The sequence below is a fragment of the Gobio gobio genome (assembly GCF_949357685.1).
Source record: "Gobio gobio genome assembly, chromosome: 12".
NCBI classification, from domain to species: domain Eukaryota; kingdom Metazoa; phylum Chordata; class Actinopteri; order Cypriniformes; family Gobionidae; genus Gobio; species Gobio gobio.
Window position 1 is genome coordinate 68,755 of NC_137105.1, and position 16,246 is coordinate 85,000.

Sequence of the window (16,246 nt, forward strand, 5' to 3'; positions counted from 1 at the left end):
TTTTATTGGAACATCAATTAAAAACATAATTATTTTAAAAATAAATTCATTTCTTCAACTCTTACTACTTGGTGGGAGAAAAAAAAACTAAATCTACAATGGATCCTTGTATACTTTCTCCAATTTGGTATAATTCTGACTTTTATTTGAACAGAAAACCTCTTTATTTCTGTAGATGGAGTCAACATGGTTGTCACGATTCACCAGTGAGAGTGCCCGTGATTACTACCAGAGGGCACTCCCCCCCGGCCATACCATCAAAGACTACATTACCCATAATCCTTTGCCCGGACTCATCAGCACTCATTTTTTACACCTGTGTCTCATTTACCTCATTACCTTGACTATATATGCCATGTTCACTCGGTCATTCTCTGTGAAGTCTTGTTTAGTGTAACAATGGCAATTCTGAGCGGTCGCCATGGTTTCTTGTCTGTCGGTTTTTGGATTACCTGCCTGTTCTTGGATTACTTTTCCCCTGCTTTGTTGTGTCTGTTTGTTTGGACTGCCTGCCTGTGTTTTGACCTTGCCTGAACTCTTGACTACGATTGTGGATTACCCTTTCAATAAAGCTGCGTTTGGATTCTCAATCTTCTGTCTCAGAGCAGTTCCTTTACAATGGTATAACTCCTCTTCATCTATTTCCAGAAAACAGATTTATTTCATTTAAAGATTTAACATCTAAATATGCTATTCCTAAAGGAGAATGTATTCATTATTTACATATAAAGGTGATTAAGAATAAGGTAAATTTTAATTATTGTGCGCTTCAACCTTCTGCATTTGTTACTCAGATCAAAATGTTATCTAAATTATATAAACGAATACTTAATACAGATAATTTGTAATACTAACCTACTGATAATGGGATTCAGAGATATCCTTTTCCTACGATTCTAATGTGTGGACACAAATTTGTAAAAATGTTTTATTTGATTAATAATTCTACAATTTATTCAATGTAAGATTTTGCACCGAGTACATATTACACAATATAGAAAATATAAAATTTGCCAATCTGTGCCCAATGTAATCTCAGTCGATACTTACCTCCACTCCTTATGGTTTTGTACTACTGTTCAGAATTTAGGAGGTTATAGAGAAATTCTAACACTGTACTTGGGAATGAAATACCATTGTCTCCTTCAGTCTGTTGGGTTATTTTCAGAGATGGATGTTGCACCACATCATGTGAAATTAGTTTACATTGCTCTAATTGTAGCTAAAGACTATTCTCCAACATTGGAAAACCAAGCAGTCTTTGAATATCAGCCATTAGCTGTGTTGAATGTTTGTTTCAGCAGTGGACAGGACCGGCCGTGTGTCCTGTAGAGCATCACTCACACTCCTTCACGGAACACTTTATTTAAACGTTTGTCTCACTCTTTTAAACAAAAAGTTTTGAATGTGATGCACTTGATGTTTTAGAGACCAACTTTAGAGAGGGTTAGGGTTATGCTGTCATCACGTGCCGATAGTGTGTGACCTCTGGAAGGTTAGGGGAGGAGTGAGGAGTGAGAGTGAGGATGGAGGAGTGAGAAGTGAGAAGTGAGGAGTGAGCAGTGAGGAGTGCGAAGTGAGGAGTGAGGATGGAGGAGTGAGGAGTGAGCAGTGAGCAGTGAGGAGTGAGGAGTGAGGAGTGAGCAGTGAGCAGTGAGGAGTGAGGAGTGAGGAGTGAGGAGTGAGGAGTGAGGAGTGAGGAGTGAGGATGGAGGAGTGAGGAGTGAGGAGTGCGGAGTGAGGAGTGAGGAGTGAGGATGGAGGAGTGAGGAGTGAGGATGGAGGAGTGAGGAGTGAGGAGTGAGGATGGAGGAGTGAGGAGTGAGGAGTGAGGAGTGAGCAGTGAGGATGGAGGAGTGAGGAGTGAGGATGGAGGATGGAGGAGTGAGCAGTGAGCAGTGAGGATGGAGGAGTGAGGATGGAGGATGGAGGAGTGAGCAGTGAGCAGTGAGGAGTGAGGATGGAGGAGTGAGCAGTGAGCAGTGAGGAGTGAGGAGTGAGGATGGAGGAGTGAGGAGTGAGGATGGAGGAGTGAGCAGTGAGGAGTGAGGAGTGAGGAGTGAGGAGTGAGGATGGAGGAGTGATGAGTGAGGATTGAGGAGTGAGCAGTGAGGAGTGAGGATGGAGGAGTGAGCAGTGAGGAGTGAGGATGGAGGAGTGAGGAGTGAGCAGTGAGGAGTGAGGATGGAGGAGTGAGGAGTGAGCAGTGAGGAGTGAGGATGGAGGAGTGAGCAGTGAGCAGTGAGGAGTGAGGATGGAGGAGTGAGCAGTGAGCAGTGAGGAGTGAGGAGTGAGGATGGAGGAGTGAGGGGTGAGGATGGAGGAGTGAGCAGTGAGGAGTGAGGATGGAGGAGTGAGGATGGAGGAGTGAGCAGTGAGGAGTGAGGAGTGAGGATGGAGCAGTGAGGAGTGAGGAGTGAGGATGGAGGAGTGAGGAGTGAGGATGGAGGAGTGAGGAGTGAGGATGGAGGAGTGAGCAGTGAGGATGGAGGAGTGAGGATGGAGGAGTGAGCAGTGAGCAGTGAGGAGTGAGGAGTGAGGATGGAGGAGTGAGCAGTGAGGAGTGAGGATGGAGGAGTGAGGAGTGAGGATGGAGGAGTGAGCAGTGAGGAGTGAGGATGGAGGAGTGAGGAGTGAGGATGGAGGAGTGAGGAGTGAGGATGGAGCAGTGAGGAGTGAGGATGGAGGAGTGAGCAGTGAGGAGTGAGGATGGAGGAGTGAGGAGTGAGGATGGAGGAGTGAGCAGTGAGGAGTGAGGATGGAGGAGTGAGCAGTGAGCAGTGAGGAGTGAGGAGTGAGGATGGAGGAGTGAGCAGTGAGGAGTGAGGATGGAGGAGTGAGGAGTGAGGATGGAGGAGTGAGCAGTGAGGAGTGAGGAGTGAGGATGGAGGAGTGAGCAGTGAGGAGTGAGGATGGAGGAGTGAGGAGTGAGGAGTGAGGATGGAGGAGTGAGCAGTGAGGAGTGAGGAGTGAGGAGTGAGGAGTGAGGAGTGAGCAGTGAGGAGTGAGGAGTGAGGATGGAGGAGTGAGGAGGCTTCCTGAGGAGTCATGAGCGAGGACACATGGGTGTATCTTTTGCGGAAGTGTTTTATCCACTTATTAATTCTCCTCCCCCTTCACATCTTGCCACAGTTTATTCATTATTATTATTATGTTTACATGTACAAGACACAAATGAATGTCAAATAACAACAGCTGACAGTTGCAGAATTATATCAAAGTACAAGAAAATGAAAGAAACAAACTGTAATACTATAAACAACAAATAAAAAGCAGTTAATAACTGGGAATAATTAGTTGTTATTGATAACTGGTAATATTCAATAAAATTTGGACAAATGTGGTATTTTTTAGGGGTTGAAACTATTACAATATAAATAGTTATCTCTAATGTTCAAGAATCCTGACATGCAAACTAAACCCAGCGGTGTAGAGTCATCATTAATTGACGACGCTTTGAAGTGACGCTAAAGGGAGCGATGATATATCATTTCGCTTGATTAAATTCCTCCGTCCTCGCGTCTTTTCCTTACGTCCTTCCCTCGCATCCTGAAAGGGTGGAGATAAGTTGCGAGGAAAGGAAGCTAGGAAAGAAAACAAGGATGCACAAATAAGAATTGAGAAGCGCCCTCAGTCTCTCTCAGACCTCAAACGTCCTTCAGACCCTGCTGATATCTAAGCTGTGGCTGGAGACAGTTTCCCAGCCAATCACACAGACCGCTTAAGACTTCTGTATGTAAATGAGCTGTGGTAGGATTGGCTGTATGTAAATGAGCTGTGGTATAATTGGCTGACCAGTGTTTCTCACAGACTCGCTTGACCTTCCTCTGACCCTTACACTGTCACTACTTTAAAACACACAACGTCAAAGTCTTTTATTTGAAAAGAGCAAGAAGCAACCTGTTTTCCATCATATGTCACGATTATATATTTATTTTGTTTTATTACTTTATTGTCTGCTATAATTGTGCTGTGGACGTAAATCTAAACATGCTGTTCTCATAATGCTCATAAATCTCATGTGTGATTGCAGGAGACCGAGCTGTTAGAAGTCTCTATCATCAAGGATACGAGAAATGGGAGATTTGCCAAGACGCCGAAGGTAATACAGCATTTAAATGTGTGTCTGCGTCGATCATTGGTTCTCTCATGCAGAGCAGAGCTGACTTTGTGTTAGTACAAGATGAAAATGAACAGACATTATTGTCTCTTTATTTCTGGCACAAATACGGTCTGATCATAAATGTAGATGTGTCCAGAGAGGAATATGCTGACAAGAAGCAAAGCTGCTCTGTGCCGGATATGCCAGTAACATTTCCACAAATAGCTTATGAAATCTGGTGCTCATGAACTGTATATGAGTGTCTGAAACAGAGCAAGAGCAGACACTTCTCGTTTACAATCTAACGCCTTTCAAAGAGTTTTCCAAAGATGTTGTCTTAGCTGTCAGAAACATAACGCATTTGCCGATCAAGGCTTTTAGATTGCGCTTTAAAGACGGAAAGAGCCGATGGTTTCCGGTTTCCAGCATTCATTAGTGCTGATGTGAGAATCGTGTCATTGTAGAGAGAAGCGTTCATGTTAAAGAGCCTCAGAAGAGCGGATGTGAGCGAGCACTGGCTCCTCTGATGGATGTTTCAGAGCGGCAGTGGCATAGGTCGCTGCACAGAATATGGAGAAAAATGCCGTTTCCCATGTCATGATAGTGGCCTTACAGGAGGGTCAAAGATTGATGGCTAGAGAGAGACGTGTGTGTGTTTCACATCGTCTGAATGAATGCATTTAGACACATACAGTATCTATGAACACATTTATAAAGATCAATGAGCTTTAGATGCTTCGATTTGTAACACTCACAGGGGCTTCGGCTCCAAATGACTCATTTATAGATCAATATACAATTTGAACAAAATTCATCTGCTGACGCTCTCTTCCAAACATAAAATCCCATAAATCCCCCTTCGGCCACATGCTCAGAGAACATGGTTTCATAACTGTAAGAATTGGCTTGCATGAATTGTGGAAAGGCCTGAATGCCCAGAGCGGCTGATCTACGGACGGACTGATCCGCGGACACCTCATTCTCTCCAGGCTGTCAATCCGTTTAATTGCACTTAATCTGTTGCAGTCAGAAGGCTCAGAGTCCAGCTCGCTCTTCTCTGGGTTCTCACAGTCAGACGACCTGCCTGACAAAACCCTTTATCCAGCCGCAGATCTGCCCGCATTCCTCTGTATACAGTAGGAGCTTGTTCAGGTTAGTTTGTTAGGTTCCCTAAAGCCTGTTCGAATTACACTCGCCCATGATGGTGAAACCGTAGAAGGAGGAAGTCTGGGGAATTGCGACGGCCACACCTGGTCTTCCGCACTTCCTCTCCGCAGGTGGGCTAGTGTTTCTTGTGCTTTGACTGCTTGTTTTGAAGGGATAATGAGGCTGAATGCTGGCAGGTCAAAATGAGCTGGTGATGGATGTTTCATTCAAAGTTCTCAGATGTTGCTAAACAGAGGAAATCAAACCAGAGCATTTTCACTTGTCATGATGGCTCATTTTATTGTACGATGTCCACCTGCAATAGTCTCAGTTGACCTGAATCAGCACAGCTGAGTGAAGTATGAAACGCCCTTTGGGACTTTGATTTATGCCCTGCCGCATCAGCTGTGGCTCTGTGATCGATACACTCAACATGTTTGCATTTTAAACCAGCTTTAAAGCTTAGAGCGTGAATGTCCTCTATGCACGTATCACGTTTGCTCAGAAGCAGGAGTAACTTCTACAGACTGTTTAGAAAGTACAAAACTTGAGTGTTTCCATGAAAATGTCTTTTTGAACAGGAATGGGCTCCGCTGGAGAGCACGAGGCGAGAACATGCGTCTCAATCCAGAGGTTGTTCTAGAAATGCCCAGGAAGAGAAGAGTTTAATGACTGAAGCGCTGGAAGAAGCTGATGGTTGTCAGGAGCGCAGACTAGAACTAGAAGAATCTTTTCACAAATCTTTTTCTTGTTGGTTTTTCAGACAGACTAAGCCAAAGTAATTTCCCTGTACTGTGTTAAAAAATTTACTTTAAAAGGTGACAAAGATAAAATAAAAAAGAATGACAGACCATTTAGGACTTTATTTATTTTTATTTCAATTATTTTATCTTTGTTCTTAAAAATAAGAACAAATATGGAAATTTCAAATACTAATAAGACAAATACTATATAACATAGAAATTAAATAAGCTGTAGCATTTCAGTAAAAAACTGAATAATCTTTAAAAATCTGTGATTTTCTCTTTTGTTCTTTGATTAACGGCTCAGACAGCAGCAGGTCTATTGGGATGCTGTTACTTACATTTACATTTATTCATTTATCAGACGCTTTATCCAAAGCCACTTGCAAATGAGAAATACAAGAAGGGAATAAACACGAGACGTGCAGGTAATGGATTGAGGAATAGTAAAAGCGTAGGGAAGACATTTGTTTTCAGCGGGACGCAATGTTGATGGAAGAGATACGTTTTCAGCGGTTTCTTGAATATTGTCCGGATAGGGTTGGGAAAATCGTTCCACATGCAAGGAACAGTGATTTTGTGCCTCTCTGTGAAGGTTTCTCAGGCTTGTTTGAAGACAAGACGTGCCGCTGCATTCTGAATCATGTGTAGAGGTTTGACTGCACACGATGGAAGTCCAGCCAGAAGAGCATTGCAGTATTCCTGCCTGGAAATGACCAGGGCCTGGACGAGAAGCTGTGCTGCATGCTCAGTGAGGAAAGGCCTGGTCTTCCTGATGCTGTGCCGTGCAAACCTGCTTGCAATGTGGTCTTTAAGCATCAGCGTTTATACCTGCGTTGCTGAACATCTGATGAATGTTTTGAATGTTCCAATCCCAATCTGACTTCTGACCCGTAATTCTGTCTGAATCATAACCACACCATGTTCAATCGCTGGCCAGAGGAGAACTGAGCGGCTGAGTCTGGTTTCTCCCAAGGGTTTTCCTCCATTCTGTCACTGATGGAGTTTGGGTTCTTGCCACTGTCGCCTCTGGACACTTAATATTCAACAGTATTATTGATCTGACTGTACTGACGCTGCTGTATGAGAACTGAACTGAGCTGGACGATCACTGTTTTCTGCAGAAAAATCTATTATTAAAATAAATGAATTTAATAATTGATCTTTACAATGGAAATGAATCAACAGTATGTAGAGATGGGGAACGGCAGCTGAAGAACTGCGACTGAACAATTGATCTCATCTGAATCGTTCACACACAAATATCGCACACCTCTTGCTCAGACCTTTAAAACACTTAAAAACACACACAGTCAAGGTCACTATTCAGAGCAATACTACAGGTCTTAAGTAATAGTACTGCCCTTAATAGTGACCTTCACTATGTGTGAAGACAGCCAGATCTTCTTCTGCCTTTATGATCCAAGTTTCAACTTCAGCCTTTAAAATGACAATTTGTCTGACAGAGAATTGATATGTCCAAATTTCAACAGCAAATCAGTCCCAAACCATGAATATTTTGAAAATGCAAATTGAATGGATTGAAGAAGTCATTTGTGCCTGTGTGTGTCAGGACTCATGAGGGTTTGTGTTTCCACTGAGGTTGTTTTGTGTGATATTGCTTAAATAAATCAATGTACATGTAAATTTAAGATCGCTTCTCAATACAGACCTTTTGTTTACGCTTCAGACTTGTCTGTTATGCAAAAGGCAGTAAATGTTGCGCTTGCATGCTGTAATAGTGCAGTAACGTCAGAGCTTCTGCTCAGCTGTAGCCGCCGCTGTAATTCTAAAGGCCTGGCCGTCGGCTGACAGTTTTACTGCAGATTCCCAGCTTTTCCCAGCCTCTTTCATTCTGGGTCCCTTTCTAACACAAAGCACAGCGGGACATCAGACCATCGCCTAGGCACCAAACCAACATCGAGTTCTCCTTCTGCTCTACATCTTCACGTCCGGCAAGAGTTGCCTCCTGGTTGCTAGCAGTGATTTTATGTTTCTGTCTTTGGCAGATTGTTGTTTTCAGCAGAACAGAGCCTCGTTTGTTGGTGTCCGACAAAGCTGCACAAATGCATTGAGACTGTTGCTTCCTGGTCTACAAACCTTACGGAACATAATGCACATGAAATGCTTTGATGACACGCACAGACACGTGCCCCAGAAATATGCCAGTACTGCAGTAGGACAGCTCTGGTTTAGAAGTATAACTCTGCTCCTCTTCTTGATTTCTATAGCAGCGTCCCGATGTTTTACACGAGGCTGTGATTTTACTGCACATAAGGGGCTTGAATAATAATAAGCCCGTGGGGTATGGACAGCATTGTAAATATGTGTGAGAAGATCATCTGGAACAGGTTAGCATTCACACGTGTGTGTTTATCTACATGTTAGCAGCTTTGAACGTGGCTACTCCAGTGTTTCAGCTTTCTTTAGGACTGTCCATGAACACTGGGTCCTACTGGGTCAAATCCCAGTCTGTGTTAGTGGTTCAGTTTGAGTTGGTCATTCAGCTCTGAAGAGCCGCTGTGCTGGGATGGAAGCTGTGGTGTTGTTCCAGAGGGAACTCTTCTTGTGAACATGTTGAGCTGTTTTAAGCTGTCGCTCATCATCACAGCTTGTCAATGATTCCACCCACAGCATTATGTGATTATCGGAGGGCACTTAACATTTTGTAAAGATAGATTTGGAGATGTGAAGTTGAAAAAGAATCAAGCTTGTGACTTTGTGAGTGCCTGTTGTCTAGGTATTAAGGTCTTTTGAGAACGAGTGTATAGACAAATTGTCAGTGAGCTTTCGGCGCCTCACTTCCGACATCAGGTCATGTCACCTTTATTTATATAAGCTTTATACAATACAGATTGTTTCAGAGCAATATTATCAGCACAACACCATCATTATCTGGTCAGGGACATTTTACAGAAACATCTTGACTCAAAAACTGCAGTCGAATCTTCTTAGTAAACATCAGCAGAACATTGAACTATTCATGTTGAGTTCATGTTTCACCAGCAATAGGAACAACAGACTGCTAGTGTATATGAACTCTGATAACAAACCCTTCTGTCTCTTTATCTCAAACAGCGAATGTGATTTATGCTGTGTTTATGGCCTCGCGTGTGTTTCCGTGTCTGTTTCCTGTTTCAGTGTGTTGATGGTAAGTGCTGTATAAACTGTGTCCAGAATCATACTGTCACGGCTGCTGGTGCAGTGAGGAGGCGAGGACTCAAACGCAAGAAGAAAGGGTGGTTTTATTTAAATAATAAAATAAACACAAACAAAATACCCACGAGGGGGAAAACTAAACAAACTGAAATACATACAAGGAATCAGGAACACAAGACATACCAATGAACATGACGTGAAGACGACAATGAACCAGCACCGGACAGAAGACGCTAGGAGATTAAATAGAGGACAAACAAGGCAGGTATGGGGGAACAACAGGTGGGACAAATTAATCAATAATCAGATAACAAGGGGGGTGTGGTCAAGACTGAAGACAGGAACGCACATGACAGAAATAACCCAAAACACCACATGTGCAGCACAGGACAAGACAGACATGTGACATTACCCCCCCCCTTAAGGAGCGGCTACCAGACGCTCCACCAGGGTGGGACGGGAGGGACAGACCCTACAGACCATCAGAAAGTTCGGGAGGCCTGGGCGACCCACAGAGTTTGTGAGGCCAGGGTGGCCCGCAGAGTTCAGGAGGCCAGGGTGGCCCGCAGAGTTCAGGAGGCCAGGGTGGCCCGCAGAGTTCAGGAGGCCAGGGTGGCCCGCAGAGTTCAGGAGGCCAGGGTGGCCCGCAGAGTTCAGGACTTGCCGGCGCGGACGGAGCAGGGCACCTGGGCGGCGCAGTCAGAGCAGGGACCACCGGAACAGTCGCGGAGGGAGCCTTCCTTCTCTTCCTCCGCTTCAAGACCACCGGAACAGAGTCCACCGGAACAGAGTGAACAGAGTCCACCGGAACAGGGTCCACCGGAACAGGGTCCACCGGAACGGGATCCACCGGAACAGGGACCAGCAGAACTGGATCCACCACCGGAACAGGGACCACCGGAACACGATCCACCGGAACAGGGACCACCGGAACAGGGACCACCGAAACACGGACCACCGGAACAAGGTCCTCCGGAACACGGTCCACCGGAACAGGGACCACCGGAACTGGATCCACCGGAACAGGGACCACCGGAACACGATCCACCGGAACAGGATCCACCGGAACAGGGACCACCGGAACAAGGTCCACCGGAACACGATCCACCGGAACAGGAACCACCGGAACACGATCCACCAGAACTGGATCCACCGGAACAGGGACCACCGGAACACGATCCCCCGGAACAGGGAACACCGGAACACGATCCACCGGAACAGGGACCACCGGAACAAGGTCCACCGGAGGTCCAAGGTCCTTCCTACTACTACCAGGGCAAGGCGATATGGGGTCCACCTCTTCAGGGGAAATTGCCGCCTCTCCCCCGTTCCTCATCTTCTGCTGAGTCCTCATGTTTGGCTGGTTCATTCTGTCACGGCTGCTGGTGCAGTGAGGAGGCGAGGACTCAAACAAAAGAAGAAAGGGTGGTTTTATTTAAATAATAAAATAAACACAAACAAAATACCCAAGAGGGGGAAAACTAAACAAACTGAAATGCATACAAGGAATCAGGAACACAAGACATACCAATGAACATGACGTGAAGACGACAATGAACCAGCACCGGACAGAAGACGCTAGGAGATTAAATAGAGGACAAACAAGGCAGGTATTGGGGAACAACAGGTGGGACAAATTAATCAATAATCAGATAACAAGGGGGGTGGGGTCAAGACTGAAGACAGGAACGCACATGACAGAAATGACCCAAAACACCACATGTGCAGCACAGGACAAGACAGACATGTGACACATACGGACTGTAGATTGGTCAAGAGTCTGCGACGCATCTCAAGTTCTGGTGAGGACAAACAGTCGACCAGCGCAGCCGCTCACCTTTACATGCCGGACCTGCATCCGCTGCTCTCAGCGCTGCTTTAAAACAGACCCAATGCCTACAGTTATAGATTCATGGTGTATATTAAAATCAGTGCAGTTAACTGCCATCACATTTTCCTGCACAGGCATCAGTGAGGAAGTTCAGACAGACAGGTCGATCAGACAAACAGACAGACAGATCAATCGGACAGACAGAGAGACAGACAGATATACAGACAGACAGGTCGATCAGACAGACAGAGTCAAGTCAAGTCAAGTCAACTTTATTTATATAACGCTTTTAACAATGTAGATTGTTTCAAAGCAGCTTTACAGTGTTAAACAGGAAAATAATGCAGCATAATTTTATTCAGCTGTATAGCCATTCTGGAAAAAAACGCTGATGTCATCAGTTCATTTCAATTATCATACAGTGACAGTGTGGGCTTTAGATCAATAATTCGATCAGTAATTTAGTTTAAATTGTTAATTTAGTTTATTATTTAGATTTATTTCGATGTTTAGTTGAAAAATTTAGTGTTACAGACAGACAGATCAATCGGACAGACAGAGAGACAGACAGACAGACAGATATACAGACAGACAGGTCGATCAGACAGACAGACAGACAGATCAATCGGACAGACAGACAGACAGACAGACAGACAGATATACAGACAGACAGGTCGATCAGACAGACAGACAGACAGATCAATCGGACAGACAGACAGACAGACAGACAGACAGACAGACAGACAGACAGGCAGACAGACAGATCAATCAGACAGACAGACAGATCAGACAGACAGACAGATCAATCAGACAGACAGACAGACAGACAGATCAATCGGACAGACAGAGAGACAGACAGACAGACAGACAGACAGACAGACATACAGACAGACAGATCAGACAGACAGAGAGATCAGACAGACATACAGACAGACAGACAGACAGAGAGATCAGACAGATAGACAGACATACAGACAGACAAATCAATCAGACAGAAAGACAGACAGAACTCATTCTCAGAAAACAAGACTTCTAATCTGATGTATCTGTTCCTGTGAGTGTGTTTCTGAGTCTCCTCACAGTCGCTGCCTCTGATCTGAAGTCAGCTCAGTCCACTCTCATTCTCACATTACTCAGCCAGTCCAAATGCTGCTCGCTAAAGGAGAATCACAGTTCATTATTGAGAAGAAAGAGAAATGTGTGATCGAAGGGAAATTTGTTAGCAGTGTTTTTTGGCTTTTATTAGGAGAGAGATGAGAGTGAGCAGCTGTCAGTCACACACACCGTCTTCACCTGCTGAAAAATCACATCGAGACACAGAAGATGCAGAGATAACTGTTCTTTAAAAAGCACTTTAAATACTGAAACTAGTTCCTGTTTTACCATCAATAGTCCAACAATATAACTGCAGCAAAGGTGTTTCAGACGGCTCTGTGTTACAGACACTGGAGTGTGTTCGCTGTAGCTTTGCTTCCACTCTTCAAACCCAGAGCTGTCATCCGTACGTGCGGCCCGCCGCGTTCTGCTGAATTAAACAGGACTGAAGCCAGCGGTCATTACGCCAGTCTGTGGAATCCTCAGGGTCAGTGAAGCGTTGGCTGACAGTCGGCCAGTAAAGAACAGACCTGAGCGTGATGAGGAGATCACGTCTCCACCGCTCATTAACATCAACACCTCATCAGATGACCAAGGGCTCTGAGGACGGGCTTCTGTATAGAGCCTAACCGGTTACAACCAGCGTATAGAAGGGTTTCCATCATGGGGTCAATTTAAAGAATTAGTTTCAATCAATACATTTTGTTTTGTTGCTTTTTTTTGTTTCATTTGGTTTTGTAGCTCGTAAATATAATTTATATAATTTAAAATATAATTTATCACTAGAAAAACTGAACTAACCCCTTAAAGGTGAACTATGTAAGATTTTTGCAGTAAAATATCCAAAAACCACTAGGCCAGTGTTATATATTTTGTTCAGTTGAGTACTTAGAATATCCCAAATGTTTCCAACTATTTGTAAATCGTGATAAATTGCTATTTTAACCAAGGAACCGGGACGTGTGAGCTATGCGTTTGAGGGAGTCGCCTGTCGATGGCGTCATATCTGCATTCCCCTCGGTTTCCGGTTTTATTCTGCAGAAACGCTTTACTCTTACTGCAGTGTGAACAAGTGTCATAGCAGCCGCCGAGCAAACGTCATAACTTCCTTTTCAACACACTCAGATGTGTCTAATACGATAAACAGAGTTGCGTTACCTCATACTCCTGACTGGAAAAGAGGAAGTGGCGCCGGCGACCGTGTCATAATAAAAGTCCCGCTCTTCAATCGCTCCAGCGGTTCCTCAGCTCCACAACACTCGGCCCTGCTCTGCTTCATACTACAGTAATGTTAACAATCGCATCCATGAACATAATTTCTGCCCGAGTCCTATCCTGACTCTTTTCCACCGGCTGAGCTGAAGACTACATGACCCAGTCTTCTGCGCTCAAACGTGCCGTCATCAAACTACGCTTTGTTTTTATCAGGCGACCTCTAGTGGACTGAAAAGTTACATAGTGTAGCTTTAAACATGAAAGTGATCATTTAAGACATTTCTCCTTATTTAGAACATTTATTGAGTCAAGAACCCGAGACTAAGGGGTTCTTGTCCCACACGAGGAGCAAACACACTGGATCATTGCTACTCTCCGTTTAAGAACGCCTACAAAGCTCGGTCACAGCCAGCTTTTGGCAAATCGGACCATGCCGCCATTTTCCTCACACCGGAATATAAACAAAGGCTCGTTCAAGAGCCCCCGGTGAGGAGGGAAGTCAAACGCTGGTCATCCCATTCAGAGATCACGCTACAGACAGCTCTTGATGACGTCGACTGGGACATGTTCCGCGCGAGTTCTGAAGACGTCAGCGAGTTCACAGAAGTGGCGCTCTGCTTTATTAACACACTGACAGAGCAAGCCACACAAACAATAACTATAACGTCCTTCCCTAATCAGAAACCGTGGGTGGACAGTTCAATTCGCACTGCAGTAAACTCGCGCACTACCGCTTACAATGCCGGTCTCCTAACGGGGGATATGAGGGAGTACAAAGCTTCATGTTACGCCCTCCGGCGCGCCGTTAAAGCCGCAAAACTCCGCTATAAAGACCGAGTGGAATCTCATTTCCAACTCAACGACTCCCGGCGGATGTGGCAGGGACTGAGGACCATCTGTGCTTTTGGAACTAAATCCTCTGCAGAGGTGAGAGCTGATCCGTTGCTGGTGAACGAGTTAAACTCTTTCTACGCTCGCTTTGATGGTAATCGCGGCAGCGCGACTCCGGCGAGTGACGCGTCAGAGAGAGTCCCTCAGAGCAGCAACGGTCACGTGATCTCTGTCTCGGAGGACGAGGTTCGGAGGGCACTCAAACGTGTGGATGTCAGGAAAGCTGCTGGGCCGGATGGTATTTCAGGTCGTGTTCTGCGGTCCTGTGCTGATCAGCTCGCAGGGCTCTTTACATCCATATTTAACGAGTCCCTTGCTACATCTGTTGTCCCCACCTCCTTCAAACGATCCTCCATCATCCCTGTACCTAAGATCAGTAAACCCTCTTGCCTAAATGACTATCGTCCAGTGGCTCTCACATCTTTAGTCATGAAGGTCTTTGAGAGACTCATTAAAAACAACATTTGCTCCTCCATTCCTGACACTTTGGACCCTCTTCAGTTTGCCTATCGTCCCAATAGATCGACTGAAGATGCCATCTCTCACGTCCTTCACTCCTGCCTCACTCACATCGACAGCAAAAGTGGGAACTATGTCAGGCTGCTATTTATTGACTATAGCTCAGCCTTTAACACCATAGTTCCCATTAAGCTAACACACAAACTCCTGGATCTAGGCCTGAATTCTTCTCTCTGCCTCTGGATTGAAGATTTCCTCACTGGCAGACCCCAGGCGGTGAGAGTAGGCCAGTTCACCTCCACCTCCATCACCCTGAGTGTTGGAGCTCCACAGGGCTGTGTGCTGAGTCCCCTGCTCTACTCTCTCTACACCCATGACTGTTTGTCCACACACAGCTCCACCTCGATCATCAAGTTTGCTGATGATACTGTTGTCCTGGGTCTCATCTCCAACAACAATGAGACGGCATACTTGGACGAAGTGGAGCAACTGACATCATGGTGCCAGGAGAACTGTCTCTCTCTGAATGTTAACAAGACCAAAGAACTGATTGTGGACTTCAGGAAGAGACAGCATCGGTCATACTCCCCTCTCATGATCAGCGGGACACCGGTAGAGAGAGTGAGCAGCTTCAAATACCTGGGTGTGAACATCTCCGAGTATCTGACCTGGACTACACACATCCAGACACAGGTGAAAAAAGCCTGGCAAAGACTGTACCACCTGCGCCAGCTGAGGAAATTCAGGGTTTCACCAGCCATCCTGAAAACTTTCTATCGAGGGGCGATAGAAAGTGTCCTGACTCAGTGCATCACAGCGTGGTACGGGAACAGCACCAGTCACGACTGCAAAGCCCTGCAAAGAGTGGTGCGCTTATCCGAGCGCATCTCAGGCTCAGCTCTCCCGTCTCTGCAGGACATCTACACCAAACGCTGCAGAGGTAGAGCTACCAAAATCATCAGAGACATAAATCACCCTGCAAACTCTCACTTCACCCTGCTGCCATCTGGTAAGCGCTTCCGTAGCCTGATGGCAAAGACTGAAAGACTCAGGAGGAGTTTCTTCCCCCAGGCCATCAGACTCCTGAACTCAGTCACGTGACTTCACTTCACCCCGCACACGCATAAACATCCAGTTTATACATTAACATTCACATACTGCCATTGCACTGCACTTTACGTTCCTATTGTTACTGTGTAACAACCTGTAATAAACCTGTTTGCACATCATACTCCTGTTTGCACATTATACTCCGATTTGCAATTATACCTATTGCTTGCACATTATACTTCTCTATATATAAATATATATATATATATATATTATGTTAACCACTTATTTTTAAGTCTACAGTTTATCTCACTTATCATATCCACTTACTTTATATTTTATATTTTAATTTTATTTTTTTATTTTTATCTTATTTCCTATTTTTATCTTACTTGATTTATTTATAACTCTACTTATGTTAATACTTTTATTCTAATTTTATTCTATTTCTATTTTAATTTCCCTTGTGTTCTTGTAACTGTTATTTGCACTGTCCATGGAGCGGACCTGTTTACATTTCACTGCCAGTTGTATATTGTGTATATAACTGTGTAT

At 44.9% G+C, this 16,246-nt stretch overlaps 1 protein-coding gene across 1 annotated transcript in view; it reads left to right on the forward strand.

The window, feature by feature from the left end:
• Positions 1–16,246, forward strand: part of plcb1l (phospholipase C beta 1-like) — a 110,479-nt gene that overhangs the window by 36,472 nt on the left and 57,761 nt on the right. Inside the window, exon 3 of the mRNA XM_079831689.1 lies at positions 4,034–4,102. Coding sequence (XP_079687815.1) covers positions 4,034–4,102 — 69 coding nt within the window. The remainder of the gene's footprint in view (positions 1–4,033; positions 4,103–16,246) is intronic.